This window comes from Photinus pyralis, unplaced genomic scaffold (assembly GCF_008802855.1).
Source record: "Photinus pyralis isolate 1611_PpyrPB1 unplaced genomic scaffold, Ppyr1.3 Ppyr1.4_LG8, whole genome shotgun sequence".
Classification (NCBI taxonomy): Eukaryota; Metazoa; Arthropoda; class Insecta; order Coleoptera; family Lampyridae; genus Photinus; species Photinus pyralis.
The window spans coordinates 8,412,315-8,428,362 of NW_022170819.1; the positions used below are offsets into that span (position 1 = coordinate 8,412,315).

The following is a 16,048-nucleotide window of genomic DNA, read 5'->3' on the forward strand; positions in this document are numbered from 1 at the left end:
TTAGGTGATTCTCAAGGTTTTATAGGCCTTTGTAGATTGACCTAGCTCTGGTACTTGAAAATAATTTAGAAAAAGCCATTTCTGATTACATATATGGAAACCTTTTAAATTCTTTCCATAGTCTTCTGAGCTTTATAGCGCTTGTCTACCCCCTCAGTGTTGGGCCTTGTCGTGGTTATGAGGCTTGAGTGGTTCAGTGCTCAAGGTGGCGTGTAACCTAAGTCCCTATCCAGAATCCCCAAGTCAGAATCCAGACTAAAGACAACACCCTTGTGTTTGTGCCGTGCGAGAAGACCCGTAGCAGCAGATGAACTGATCCTGGTAGTTGAGTTATCTGAACCACCCTACTTTGGTCGAAATTTCGTTTAAAAAGCAGAGTCATGGTTGACCCACCCATGATCAGTGTCGGGATGAACCTACAGATGTAGGGTAGTGACTAGCCCAAGGTAGGCTGTTCTCAAATGACCTACTCCAAAGCGAAATCGGGCCTGTTTTCTGGTAGCCTGTAGAAGCTATATACTTCTAGACTTCTAGTAACCCTGGCGTTTGAATACCCGTCACCTTGTTGGGCTCCGCTGTGGGTGGGGATGACAAAGAGTCAAAAGTGGGAGTACAGGTAGGATAAAGATACATTCATTACAATAATTCTGTGTTTGCGGAACTTTACTCCGCTGTATAATTATAAAAAAGTTATGTAATATCTTCCACTTGCATTATCTGCTATATATTTCTACATATTTTCAAACATGTCCACCCGTCGCACTGTATTGCCCTTACGAATTGCGTTAAGAGTCTTATACTTGTCCCGACCACTAGCAACATTTTCTCTATGAATTTTATCCAACTCTGTTTGCTTACTTTCAAGTCTGGTTTGCTCGAGTTGTTGTTGGAGTAACTGAAATAATTACACAAACAATAAAATCGGAAATGAATTAGGTAATATATAACTGACCATCAAGTCATCTTTCAATTGTTCATTAATTTCTACCAAGGAAGGTAGTTCCACGTTGGTTCCATCGGGAACAGTCTCCAACTCCTCCTTATTACGCTCATTTTGAAGGTTGAGAGCTTCTTGCTCCGCTCTCATTTGCTCTTCTCTTCTGTTCGCCTCTTCAATTTTTTGCTGCAGCAATCGCGTCTCTGCGTTTCTTGCCTCAACTTCATCCTGGATTTTTTGCACCTGTGCCTGTTTTAATTTAATTTCCTCTTCTAATTTTCGCCTTTCCTCTTCTTCCAAATTTCTACTGTGGGTCAATCTTTCCATCATGTCCCTCAATTCGTTTTGTTGCAACTCGAGTTTCTCCTTGGCGATTTGTAGCTCACGAAGCTGGTCTTGCAACTGTTGTATTGTACGCTGCGCCTCCATTAAACTTGCGTCACGACGCTCGATCTCCTCTTTTAATACTTGAATTTGCTTTTGATAGTCATTTTCGCGCTTCTCCGCCTGTTCTCTCGCTAACATTTCGTGTAATAATTTTGATCTGGATCAAATGAATAACTAACAAATGACTTATCCCAAACTTACCTTTGCTCTAACTTAAATTTCCGTTGCTCTGTCGCTTTAGCTTTCATCTGTTGAACCTCAAGACTATCCTTCTTTCTTCGTCTTACATACATCGAGTGATTGCCTATGCTTAAATTTAAAATGTGCTTGTTAACAAACGCATCATTTGCGAAGAAAACAAACATCTTAGACTCCCTGTCGGTAGGTCTTATGGTAAATTTGATTCCCTTAAAATTTATGTTGCTAATTTCTGACCATGGAAAAGCAATAATCGGATTTAATCTAAAAATGAGGGTGAGTGCTGATCGGGCAGTGAGAACGTGAACTACTTACCTATCTTCCACTTTGTAAATATTTAGTCCCAAGGCGCTGACCCCTAAAAGCAACTGAGTTCCCTTTTTATTAAAAATTTCAAAATATGACACTCCAAACATCTCGAGGTTCTGTGCAAGCTTGAGATATTCCGTCATTGCATCTTCTGTTAGCATACCAGTGTGTTTTTGCCACATTTTTAAGACACTCTCTTCCCATAGTTCTCGTGACATAGTATGTTGTTGAAAGACCCTACACAAAAATACATTTCAGTACGAGAACTAGTACAATGCCATACCTTTCAGGTAAGAGCTTTTCTTTTTTGAAAATGCCATTCTGATGTACTTTTGGGTTGTAATCCCCGTGTCTCTCCTGAGCTGCATATGAAGCAAGTAAGACGGACGTTTCTGGTGGACAATATATTTCATCCGAGAGTATTGTTGATCTCACTTGCAAATAAAAATAACGAATCGTAGTATCTTCGATTAGCTCTAGCCCAATATCCTCCGGATAGTATTTTACACGGTATTTAAGATTGCGTGCACTGAATTTGATGTCGGCAACGCTCTAAAATGGTCAAACAAATTCCTCCACAATTAAATATAGAGCGTTCTCACCTTTTTGGAACTATCAAACCAAATTTGCTCGTTGTTGGGACCTCTGTACATTAAACCAAAAAACCAAGTTTCTCGTAAGCCCAAGTTGCGGCTAATTTGCATGAAAAGGTCACGACCCTTTGTTTTTGGTGGAACTGCAAATTCCAATTCCGTGTCCATTGTTGTAATTTTTATTTCTGTCTATAATTTATAAATGGTGGCGTGAAAAAAATAGAAATTGGAAAAAATGATTAGGTTAATATCATTTCCGCCCCTAGAATCGTTATTGAGTTATTAGATTTTTTTTAGACATTTAATTCATCGGTTCCTAACTGAAAAAGTGAAAACCATAAGATTTTTATCGGGTGGGCTAAGGTTACAAAGGTCATGGCATCCCACGATTCTGTGAAGGCATGGATGGGTTTAGTTTTTTAAACCAAAATACGCAGCCTTTTTACTGCTTGGAAACTGGTGGGGGTAAGGGACAAATCTTGAATGACAGTGTAGCCTAAGATAATGTGTTCACATAATATTTTGCAGGTTGGTCAAAAAATTAACTGCAAGGATCAAATTCGATAAGTAGATAACGGCAGATAAAATTATCGATTGCCTACTTTCCTTAGATTGAAATTTATTGAAGTAATGCATTGGGCCACTGTGGAACGTGCTAAAAATTAAAATAGCACTTACCATTTTTGTTTTATATACTTTTAATTAGCAACCAAACAGTATAGTATTAAAAGTACCTTACAAGGACTGAACTACACTTATCTAAAGGTTGATAAAATTATACCTATTGATTGTGAATTATCTATAGGTGCTAATTTATTTATTTACAGTGTGATTACGAGGGGAGCTGAGAAATATTTCAAGAGATAATCAATGATTCATAGTTTTGACTGGTTTTGGTTCAGTTTTATTAAAAATATTATTTAATACAGCAAACGAAGAGATAGGTATTTTGAGAAATGAGTACTATCTTTTACGTTTTTCCTAAATTCATGGCTTACTTATTAAAAAAAATGAAAATTCTTGAGAGAATTTTATCAACTACCAGCATCATCACCATTCCCGAAAGCTCCTGCAGGACAGTGATCGGAAAGCACTACCATTTGGACCGTTTTACGGGCGAGGCTTCTGCAATTAAGAACATGGAATGTGAGGAGGTTAGGGAGTGTAAACAGATTAGAACACTTAAAAAGAGAGATGGTTAGTAGTTCAGGCAAATTGGACCTTCTGCAAAAGAAAATTGTTAATGGAGCTTTGCCAAGTGGATATGTTAAAATGGTCTATAACAAATACAATAAAAAGGGTAAAAAGGGGTGAAATTCGTATGACGATAATTTCTGGCAAAAGTTGAGATCAAAGACAAAGGAAAAGTTGTAGATCGTGAAAAACTCTACACCTTTCTTTCCAGTCACTTTCCACATAAACATAACCTCAAAATAACGGAAACAATCGAGGAAAAACTTGTTTTTTGTTTTTTATTGTTCATTTCCGCCAAAATTTCTTTTAACGAGACTTGGTTGAAATGTACAATTTTATGATTCAAATAAGTACACATTTTTTCAATATAAAAATTTAAGAGGTTTCCGAAATATTTCGTCTTTTTCGGCAAAAAGCTTTCTTTTTTTCAAATGAAAATTGTCCTTCAAAGATTTATCATATGTAGTTCTATTCGGTGTCATTTTTTTCGTTTTTATCTATACTTTTCAGTGAAATAACACAAAATTATAGTCCCTACTGAAACTCAAAAAACGAAAAAAATCCAAAAACGACTTCAGTGACATTGAATAGTAAATGTGGATAATTCATTCATCATTTACAAGATTGACACAATTTTACAAAATTCCCAGAAAGCCTAAAGAAGCTTATTCTAATATTAAAATGCTGAAATCCTAGTAATAATATATTTTTGTTTTGCCCTACATACATAATATTAACTCAAAAAATAACTAACTTAAAGTACAATAAAACTATAAATGTGGTTTTAAGAAAGTGTAATACACAAGTTTGATGTGTGATACTGCCAGAAAAGTTCTTCTATATAAAATGATGTATACAGTCAACACTTTTGATAATTAGAAAACATTAAAATGTGTACCTAAATTCCATAACTAAAAATTAATTTTTATACAATTATTAAAAATCAGAATAAACGCGATTAAAAAAAACAAAACTACAGTAAATATCTTCCAAACCTAATAATATAAAAGGCAAAAGGCAACAACGGTATTTATATACATTAAAAAATAGGCTATGAATGGAGGCTAGTCGCCGTAGTTCATTATCCTACAATAGGTATTAAAATATCTGAGTGTCACTTATATACATTTTATAGGGAAGCACCTGTTTATGATCGAGATTTACAACAGTTATTGGCATGCCTAAAATTAACAACAAAAATTAATGCTTAATGAGAAATTAAATGCTTCTGTAATATGCAAACTGGCCATATTAAGATCATTTATGCAACACAATAATATTGGGTAACAATTTTAAACCTCCTTAGTCATAAATGATCTTAAAAATGAACACAGTTGAGAAAACAAGCCGCGTGGAGATTAAAAAAATGGCACTAACTCAAGGACACTACTATTGCTTTTAAAATAAATCTCTAAATGGAATGCCTTTACAAAGTGAGTTACCGAAAGAGCAAGAAGATGGTTATCACAATGCATTTCAAATTTTTTTTCATGACAGAACAGATGACTAAACGTATTTTAAAGGCCCCTCTGTAGGCACCACTTTGATTTTGTGACGGACGAGAATAATACTTATCTAGTAAGTATAAATGCTGAAATGTACGGTAATAAAAATTCTTATTGAGCATTTGTGAGTTATTTATATAAATGTATAATTGTTAAGCCCAAATTGAGTTATATCAGTACGCAAGTTTACATATTTTCAAACTGATCCACTCGACGTTTAGTGTTGCCCTTGCGAATTTCGCGTAGAGTTTTATATTTATCTCGGCCCTGACGAACGTTCTCCCTATGAATTTTATCCATTGCGGTTTCTTTTGTTTCGTCTCTCAGCTGTGCAAGATCTTGCTTTAAGGTCTGAAATGAAGAAAATCGTTTAAAAACTGACCTTAACAGTTGAATTCATGGTACGGTTTTGTCAAGTCAATTTCCAAAATCTAGTGATAATCTATAATGGAAAAATAGAGTCCTTCAAAATTCCACACGAATTGAATAGAACTGTTAATTCGTTTTGCGAATAAATTAACTGATAAGCATTTCAGTTAGAACCAGCAAACATGAATAAGTCAATTTGATATTGAAAATATAAATAAAGCTAGTTTTACATCAATTTCTTGTTGTTTTAAAGTCATTGTACCGGGTGACCCAATAAGACTGCTCCTCTGCCATATCTCGAGAACGTCATATGACTTAGGGGTAAAAAAAGGTCATGAAGAATCGCTGGAAAATATTTTCAAGTTCTGAAAATGACCAACAGAGGGTGTAACTGCCATCTTAAATTTTAAATTTGCATTTTCTTTAAATTTCGCACAATAAACTACATAAAAAAATTTGTTTCACATTTTTAAAGAGAACCAGTTTATCATTTATCATTTTCGTAAAAACAAAAACAAGTTATTTCTAAAACAAAGATGGTGTGGGGAGTTCGTTTGTTTTTGCCTTTAACCTTCTTTAACTTCTTAACGGTGTGACCGATTTTTCAATTTGGTATGGTTGAAAAGAGCATTCCTTGAGCAATGAGAATCAACGAAAATACAGTTAATTTAGTTGAATCCTTCTTCGCCAGGGGGCTAGTTTTGACACTATGACCCAAAATCCTAAAAAAATCAAATGGAATGATATGACTTTTTCTGTATGAAAAAGCCATCAAAAGAGACCAGTGAAAACCGTTTTCAAAATCTCGTCCCTAACCTCAAATATTGGGTTAATTAATTATTAAAATGCTTAATTTGTATCTTAAATTTACTTTTTACGTATTTCCGATATTTGTTGATGGCGCGAAAGAAAAGCACCCTACACTTAGGAAGGCCTTGGAAAATGAAACAAATGAAACATGAGGCATTATAAAATGATAACAGCTCTAATTTGTAAATTATTTTGCTGTGTTTTACATTCAGAAAGTACAGTTTTTTGAATTTGTAACCTTTTCTAGAATGCCGATTTTTAACCAAGAAGCATTTAATATGCTGGCGATATATTTTGAGTATTTTCAAAATAATCCGACCATCGCTGCCCGCATCTTATACTTGCATTATCCAAATCGACCACAAACCATCGCCGCCAGCATATTAAATGCTTCTTGGTTAGAAATCGGCATTTTAGAAAAAATTACAAATTCAAAAAACTCCACTTTCTGAATGTAAACACAGCAGAATAATTTACAAATTAGAGCTGTTATTATTTTATAATGCATCATGTTTCGTTTGTTTAATTTTCCAAGGCCTACCTAAGTCCTTTTCCAAACAACCTTTCGCGCCATCGACCAATACCGGAAATACGTCAAATAAGATACAATTTAAGCATTTTTATTAATTAATTAATTAATGTCATTTTCCCAATATTTGAGATTAGGAACGAGAATTTGAAAAACGGTTTTCACTGGCCTCTTTGAGTTTTATTTTACTTTTTCATAAAGAAAAAATCATATTCCATTTGATTTTTTTTAGGATTTTGGATCATAGTGTCAAAACTAGCCCCCTGGCGGAGAAGGATTCAACTAAATTACCTATATTTTGGTTGATTCTTGTTGCCCAAGGAATGCTCTTTTCAACGATACCAAATTTGTTACAATCGAGCTAAGAAGTTAAAGCAGGTTATTGCAATAACTTTGTTTTTGAAATAACTGAATTTTTGGTTTTTACGAAAATGATAGATAAACTGGTTCTCTTTAAAAATGTGAAAAAATAATGTTTAGTTTATTATGCGAAACTTAAAGAAAATGCAATTTTAAAATTTAAGATGGCAGTTACACCCTCTGGTGGTCATTTTTAGAACTTGAAAATATTTTCCAGCGTTCTTCATGACCGATTTACCCAATAATTTTTTACCCCCAAGTCATACGACGAACGGTTCCAGAGATATAGCCAAGGAACTGAACCCGGTACTTCACCAACCATTAATTATTTTAAGGTTAGGTTGTCATTTTTTTAAATTGTGTAGAAAAAAAGTGAAAAGTGTAAAAATGTTTTTCTCTGTCTTGAATAGAAGATTACAGAATAGAAAAAGAAAAAAGTACTATATTAGCTATAAATATAGCTCATGAAAGTGACGAAAACATCTTGATTTAATTATTTATGCTGATTGATGGTAATTGGTACCACTGAATTTGCACTGCATCCAATTCTGTCATGTTTTCTTGTCAAAGCGACTTGAACAAGAAATTTGTCAATTTATCGTTGATGTAAAACCAACTTGAGAAAGTCGTGAACCACATCAATGATTTTTAAGAAGACAATTTCTACGTAACATTGATTTGGCAGGCACCCCTACCCAAAACAACCTTCATATCCGAAATTTCAAACAGAAATAATAATCGAATACGTAGCTTATTTGAAAGTTAAAACGTTACATCGACATGGACACTAAATTTTTGAATTCTTGAATAATTAAATGACGATCAACCAACAAATGTGAAAATGTAACTAACAAACTCCAACAAACGATTGCAATAAAAATATTTAGAAAATTCAAAAAGTGGGGGGCGCCCAAATTTTGAAATTTGAATAACTAAATAACGGTCAACCAACAAACGTCAAAATGTAACTAACAAACACCAACAAACGATTAAAATAAAAATATTCTGAAAATTCCAAAAGTGGGGGGCCACTATACGCCCAAATTTTTGAATTTTGAATAATTAAATAACGATCAACCAACAAACGTGAAAATGTAACTAACAAACACCAACAAAGGATTGCAATAAAAATATTTTGAAAATTCAAAAAGTGGGGGGCTAACTATACGCCCAAATGTTGTAATTTGAATAATGAAATATCGGTCAACCAACAAACGTTAAAATGTAACCAACAAACGACCACAAACGATTGGCATAAAAATATTTTCAAAATTCAGAAATGGGGGGGGGGGGGGCTAACTTGAGACCGGTCAAAAACTTTTGTTCTTCGTTTGCACAAGCGCGATGCAACAATTCCCACAGCCGCCATGGAGGCCCTTCTGGGCCTGCCTCCACTAGATGATCTCCACGTGAGAGAGCAGGTCGCTCTGACATCCTTGCATCTGAAAAGTAAGGGGTTGCTAAATGGCAGAGGTATTTAAGTGGACCACTCCAAGCCCGGTAGAACGTGATGGTACATTGTCGCCATGTGAGAGAAGCCTTCAAAGGACAATCTCATCAAGAAGGAACCTGAGGTTACTTGTGAGCACTGCAAACTAAGCAAACGCATACACCGCAGGACGACGAGAAGGAACACCACATCCCTTGTGAATGTCACTTTATATGTTACTTTGATACTAAATGATAACAAATCATTCTGGCATTACAAGTACAATTTAAACAAGACAGTCAACTTTGTGTCTTCAAAAAATCAAGATCAATTATTTGTCTAATACTCACCAAAAGCTGGCCCTGGAGATTTTCATTGCGCTCTGCTAACGTACGCCGTTCATTAATAGGATCTATTATGTTTTCATCTGTGTCCAGATCTCGACTCACGTCCCCGTTAACTAACTCATCATCTTCATCGTGAATGTTCTCCTCTTTAAGATGCCCCTTGGTCGCATTGGCGAGTTGTTGGGCTTTCAGCTCTTCTTCCTTTCGGCGAGCGTTCTCGACCTCCTCTTGAAGACGTCGAGTTTCAGTATCTTTAGCTTCCACCTCTAATTGGATACGCATTACCTCCTCTTGTTTCATCTTAATTTCGTCTTCTAATTTCTGACGTTCGGCGGCCTCCATGGACTTGTTGTGCTCTAAACGTTCCATCATGGCGTGAAGTTCTTTCTGTCTCATTTCGAGCTCTTCCTTGGCCGCTTGCAACTGTTGGAGTTGATCTTCCAATCGTTTAATCATCTCCTGAGCTTCTAGTAAGCTGGCCTGACTTCTCTCCATCTCCTCCTGCATCGTTTTAATTTTATCTTCGTACTCCTGTTGTTTCTTTTCGGCCCGTTCACGAGCGGCAATTTCTTGTTGCAATTTTTCTCTGAAACAGAAACATCATGCAAATGCACCGAAAAGGCGTTTAAACTACCTCTGTTGTTGCTTAGCAATTTTTTCGTCACGCGCTTGAGCTTTCATTTGCTGAACATCGATTGAGTCGGGTCTACGACGGCGCATGTACAGTTCGTGATTTCCCATGCACAATGCCAAAATTCGCTTGTTGATACGTACTCTTGGAGCGAAGAACACAAAATCTGGGGCCTTCTTATCTATAGGTTTTATTATAAATTTACGATCATTAAAGGAAATATTTCGAACTTCGGACCACGGGAAACCAATTTTCGGTGTTAACCTATAAACAAAAGTTGACCCACGTTTGTTGAAGCAACGGGAAACTTTACCTATCGTCTCTTTCGTAAATATTCAAACCAAGCGCGTCGACGCCTAAATAAAGCTCTGTGCCTTTCTTGTTGCGGATATCGAAGTAATTGACGCCGTACATTTCCAAATCTTGAGCAATTTTAAGATATTCCATCATGGCATCCTCGCGCAGCATACCACGGTGTTCGTGCCACCAAGTTGTTATGCTCTGTTCCCATTCCTCCTTCGACATTTTGTGTTGGTCTAAAACTCTGCAACAAACAGCGTAAGCCACGCGCACTCTTTAACGATAAGGGCGTTACCGTTGAGGTAAAAGTCTATCGTTTGCAAGGAAGCCAGCGCTGTGAGTTCCTTTTTTGAAGTCGCCATGTCGCGCTTGAACCGCGTACGAGGCCAAAAGTACCGACGTTTCGGGCGGGCAATAGATTTCATCTGATAAAATCGCGTTCTTAACTTGCAAATAGAATAAGCGTAGTGTAATATCTTGAATTAGTTCTTCGGCTACATCTTCGGGATAGAATTTGGCACGGAATTTGAACTGAAGTGGATTCTCCTTCTTGACATCTTGGTTCATCACCTGCAAGAAGACAACAATTAGCAAGGAAAAGAGTGCGCTATGACAATTTAAAATTGTAAGGTCAACTCACCCATGTGGAAAAGGGCATGTGCCCAGACTATCCGTATGCAAGCATAAAATTAAAAGAATTTATAAATATTTGTGTTATAACAGCATTTGATTGGACAACCTTATACTATAGTCGAGGGGGTAACATCTTCCCGCAATACTGTCACAAATTGTCTGCAATCGCTTGCAATCCCTCTGATTGCTGTGGAAATCTCCCTCACAGTCCCACAATCGCGTTTGTAATCTCACAATCGCCTAAAACAATCCCGCAATCGTTGTGACAATCTGACAATCACATTGGCAATCGTGCACGCCCTCGCCTGTTTTTAGGTACAATCACACGCCACGCGGGGTTAGGCAAAAAAGTTATTGCACCTAACTTTATTTTTTTAAATGGAAAGCCCTGTACTACTTAATAAACCCCTAAAGCGGATCTAAAAAAGCGGCACAGCACCTCGGAGTAACCCTACGCATGATTGGATTTGACTCATTTTCAATTGCCTTGTTACATGTGGCATATATGTTAACTGTGCAAAGTTTGGGGTTTGGCAGTTATGGAGTTCACGGACGGACAGACGGACACCATCAACTTCCCTATAAAGCTTACATCGCTTTCCTCTGCCGCTTAATAATCTACAAATATAGCATATTAACTTTTAAAAAACATAATACACTAAGGATGATTCAAAAAGGGATCAAAAAAGATTTAAAAAAAGGTCAAACGATTTGATAAATACAACAAAATTTCAAAAAAAATTTGAATCTTTCGGTTTTTAAATCTTTTGAATCTATTGAAATCAATATTGAATTTTTGTAGTGTTATATTTTGGAAAAGAGATTCGTAATATGTTAGTTTTTGATTAAAATATTTCAATTTAAAAATGCACGTAGGAAATTCAAAAAATTGTAAATCTCAGAATGAACCTATATTTATTAAAGGAGATAGCAAGATTTTTTTACAAGTTTCTTTATAAGACTGTTGAATAATGTGCCGTTTTAAAATAGGTGTACGGGATAAGGTAAAAAAGTTATAGAACCTAACCCCCGAGCTAACCCCTGACCTAACGTCATTTTTTTTTAGTGGAATGTTCTGTATATTTCATTTGAAAAAGAGCATATTAAATTCACTTTCTAGAAATATAACACTAAAGAAATTTAAAAAAGTGCAATATTAGATTTTTCAAAAAATTTCAAAATGTTTCATTTTTGCTGTTTTTTAATATTTGAACCTTTCTTAAATGTTTTAATTCTTTTTTAATAATTTTGAATTTATTGTTTTCCAGTCCAGTAACTTTTTTGCGGACATCGTATATGTAACCTATTTTCAAAACGGCAGATTATCCAGCAAGTAATTTTGTAATAAACATTTTTTCTCTTTTCATTCTGATATTGACAATTTTTGATTTTCCCTTGTATCTCTGTAAGCGAGCGAATGTTTTCAAATTTTGATTGTGCCATTTTTTAACATTGGCCCAGAAAGAGCACATACCACTTAGTTTGTCTTTCGGTATGTGTGATTTGAGTGGGCCACACCCCTATTAGATTTATCTGATTGTATAGAACTTGTTCCATTGAAATACTCTTCTTTTTAGCACATTTCCACAAAAATAAAAAAAAATTACTATTGTGGCCACTTTGCCCGTCCGTCTCTAGTTTTTCTACTCTTTTCGGTATTGGTTCGTTATGCTGTCAAGGTTTGCACCAAGGAAGGAATTTTTTCTGTGCCGCTTACGAACAAAGTTATGGTAAAAAACCCATTTTTTTGAGATTGTATTGTATTGCTGTCTGGCTGTATGGCCGTCTGTCAGTGTATCTGTCTGTCTGTTTGTCCGTCCGTGTGCACGATAGCTTTTGTATTTGCGCAATCCATTTTTTTAATTGTTAAATACTTAAATGAAACTTTTTATGTAGGCTTGTAGATGTAGATGGCGGCCTCGACTAAAGTAAAACTAGTGCCGAGTCAAAAAATATGTTGGGCTCATGCGCAATCGAATTTTTTTTATTTGTTAAGTTATTGAAATGAAATTTTGTATGTAGGCATCTCGAATAAAGATGAAACTAACGCCAAATCAAATAATTTGTTTTGCGCATGCCCAGAAATACCCTGACATTTTAGGGTAGAGTTCTTTTTATAAACTGAAATTGAAGCAGCAAGTCAAAAATGGATTGCACATGTGCAACGCTAACTTTCTTATTTGTGGCCGGATTTTTACGAAATTTTAAGTTTAAGTTTGCTTGCTTGCATCTTACAGTATGGGAAATGAATGCAATTGCAATGCGCCGAGTAATGCGCTTTTTATAAATTTACGATTACCTTTTTAACTTCTTATTTGTGTGTTTAAAAGTACCTGTTACGAACTAAGAATTCCCTAATAGCCAACATAAATGAATATGTTTCTTGCTTACGTAATGCCCGTGTATAGCAACTTGAGCAGCTACCAGAAATCTGTGTCAGTCACCCACAATCACCTGCAATCATTTACAATCGTCTGCAATCATTCATAATCACATGCAATCACAATGCAATCCTCTAAAATCCGACAATCGCATCGCAATCGCAGGATTGTGGTCACAATGCCAGCAATCGTAGGGAAATCATGGGGATTGTCACAATACTGTCACAAAATTTGAGAAGATGTTACCCCCTCGACTATAGTACAGTGTAACAAGTATCAAAAAGAAGTGTGGAGTGCAAATTTTAGATGGGGTGAATTTAGAGACAGTTTAGTAGGTAAGACAAACATTCTCTGTTATAAAAAAAGCGAATTATTTGTACCACTGGAAAATAATTTCAAACGGAATTGGTAGGAATAATGCTACTAAAGTCCTCAGTGAAAATATTGTTTATTAACTTTGTTATATATCCTTCTTCCTTTTCTACACATCGCGTTGCATTTACTATCATGCCATACACATTTATTTTACTATATCTTAATTTTATTTTATACTATGTAATTATATTTTGTTTGCCTCTACTTTTTGCTGAATTTGAGTAGCACATCATTTGTGTCCTGCAAACTAATTTATCACTTATGTGTTTAAAATGAATTTAATTTATTCTGTTAATCTTGTTTAAGCTTTTATATTGATTACGCTTGTGGAATGTCACTTTTAGTATTGATATATATTTTTTTCAATGCGATGTAGTTGCTATATTAGGTTAGTCCTGTTTGCAACTCAAATTGATTAAATAAATAAAACACAACAACAAGAATCTTGACCATTTGTATGTAAACTTTGAGGCCTCTGCATCATATAGGACCTTAGATAATTGTATTTCGGATCATAGAACTATTCTTTTTCAAAGTAATATTGAGAATGGTTCTCTATCCGAAACAATATAATATATTTAACCGCTCCTACTATCCAAATAAGGTGCTAAAATCATTTTAACGACTTTTTCTGTCATATAGCACAAACTCTAATAAATAATAATCAACAAAACAGAAACCGACATTACATCCCAAAAATGAATAATAATCCCCATACATTTGTTTTGCTTCCATTTACCACTAGTGAACTATCAGTCCTTATAATTTCCAAATTAAAAAATAAACACTCAACCGGTCCGGACGGGATACCACCAGTACTTATAAAACAAATTTTACCATCAATAATATCCCCACTGACATACCTTATAAATCTGTCATTTAGCATGGGAGAATTTCCAAAAATGTTAAAAATTAATAACGTTATCCCCATTTATAAAAAAGGAGATCATAAGTGTATACACAATTATCGTCCTATAATAGCCCTCAGCTCCACTTTCTCTAAAATATTTGAATATTGTTTCCTTGAACGCCTCCAAAGCTTCATTACAAAACACCAACTAATGTCGAAACAACAGTTTGGTTTTCAACCGAAATGCTCAACAACAGACGCTCTACAAAATTTTTATTGTAAGCTAATTAAATACATAGACAACGGAGAATGTCCAATAGGGATCTTCTGTGATCTTACAAGGGCCTTTGATTGCGTACACATTGACAAGCTGCTCTTAAAATTAGAGAATTATGGCATCAGAGGTGTTGGACTCAGCTGGATCTCTTCTTTCCTTTACAACAGGGAACAGTATGTTTCTATTACCGGACTAGTAAACGGCACCAAGCAAATATTTAAATCGCAGAATAAAGTTACAAATGTTGGGGTCCCGCAGGGATCGGTACTGGGACCAACGCTGTTTCTGCTGTATATAAATGATCTACCCACTTTCCTCGGGACAGAAGTACCCCATTTCTTATATGCGGATGACACGTCATGCTGGTGTCCCATGACGAGAAATTACTCACAAACTTGTGCAATAATTACTTGCATAAGCTTAGTGTTTGGTTCAAGGAAGCTTCACTTGTTCTAAATGCAAGCAAAACCAATTATGTTCGTTTTCATCACCCACAAAAAACCATTAACCCTGTCGCTCTACAAATAGAGGACAACACTCTGCAAGATGTTTCCACCACTAAATTTTTGGGTCTACATTTTGACAACCACTTAAGCTGGAAAGTACACTGCTCCAAACTCGCAGCTAGATTGAGTTCGGTTAATTACCTAATTAGAAATCTCAGACGCGTCTTAACTCTAAATCAACTCGTTAATATATACCACTCGCTTGTGGAGTCCATCCTACGATATGAGATATGTCTATGGGGTTCGTCTACTCACTCGCATGCTATTTTCATTGCCCAAAAGCGCATTATAAGAACAATTGCAAACGTGTCAAAATTTCATTCGTGCAGAGTCTCTTTAAAGATCTGGAAATCTTAACGGTTCCTAGTTTATTAATTTTTGAAAATTGTAAATTAATCTTCACTTATTCTCATAAACTGATTAGGAACAAGGACACACATAGTTATAATTTACGTGATAATGACCTTTTCTAAATCCCCACTTTTAAAAGAAAATTAACCGCGAACTCTCCCATGGTTCTTGGAGTACAAATGTATAACAAGCTACCTCACTACTTAAAAGGCTGTTACACTAAAACTGTTCAAACAAAACCTGTTAAAGTACCTGATTCTTAACCCTTTTTACACCACTAGTGAATTTTTTAATCTTTAATTGTTACCTAATTGTTAGTTTGTAATTGACTTGTGCTATACATACGTTTTGTTGGTCTATGCACTAAAATATATTATTATTATTATTGAAGAATAGTCAGTGATAGCAGAGCTGCCCTTCAGACACTGGGCCGCTGCAAAATCCCCTCTGGACTTGTGCAACTCCCTTGGTGTGAGTGAAACGAATCGTTTTGTGGAGGCTCTCCCACTGTAACTAATCTAATAACTCAATATACCCAGGCAAAACACAACGCCAACTTGATGTCAAATTTCCACCCCATGAGAGCGATTTCGTGAGTTATCAAGCAAAAACTCGCTGGGGGAAGGACTGTTTTGTATAAATCTATATAGTATTATCAAACCTTGCTTCCGTTTATGCTGCCTTCAATTAAACAGTGTTTGAGTTACAGCATAACCGGACGAAGTTCAGCTTCACACTAAAATTCAGTTGTTCTTCCAGAAAAAGCGAAAGTACAAA

At 35.5% G+C, this 16,048-nt stretch overlaps 2 protein-coding genes across 3 annotated transcripts in view; both read right to left on the reverse strand.

The window, feature by feature from the left end:
- Window positions 1-672: 672 nt before the first annotated feature.
- On the reverse strand, window positions 673-3,205 carry LOC116179782 (moesin/ezrin/radixin homolog 1-like). Its single transcript, XM_031499623.1, has 7 exons — window positions 3,103-3,205; window positions 2,434-2,613; window positions 2,115-2,383; window positions 1,838-2,068; window positions 1,526-1,786; window positions 953-1,481; window positions 673-895 (listed from the first exon to the last, which is right to left on the reverse strand). Exons 1-7 carry the CDS (start codon window positions 3,103-3,105, stop codon window positions 731-733), a joined length of 1,638 nt encoding a protein of 545 aa, XP_031355483.1. The 5' UTR covers window positions 3,106-3,205; the 3' UTR covers window positions 673-730.
- A 1,105-nt stretch (window positions 3,206-4,310) lies between these two features.
- Window positions 4,311-16,048, reverse strand: part of LOC116179829 (moesin/ezrin/radixin homolog 1) — a 28,674-nt gene continuing 16,936 nt past the window's right edge. The window contains exons 1-6 of one of the 2 annotated variants that reach the window (XM_031499680.1): window positions 10,539-10,571; window positions 10,194-10,468; window positions 9,912-10,142; window positions 9,602-9,862; window positions 8,971-9,553; window positions 4,398-5,474 (exon numbers count right to left, since the gene is read on the reverse strand). In XM_031499680.1, coding sequence (XP_031355540.1) covers window positions 5,310-5,474; window positions 8,971-9,553; window positions 9,602-9,862; window positions 9,912-10,142; window positions 10,194-10,468; window positions 10,539-10,556 — 1,533 coding nt within the window. In that variant the 5' untranslated portion in view covers window positions 10,557-10,571 and the 3' untranslated portion in view covers window positions 4,398-5,309. Of the gene's footprint in view, window positions 5,475-8,970; window positions 9,554-9,601; window positions 9,863-9,911; window positions 10,143-10,193; window positions 10,469-10,538; window positions 10,572-16,048 lie in introns of those variants that run through there. The other variant, XM_031499679.1, reaches the window with a different exon arrangement.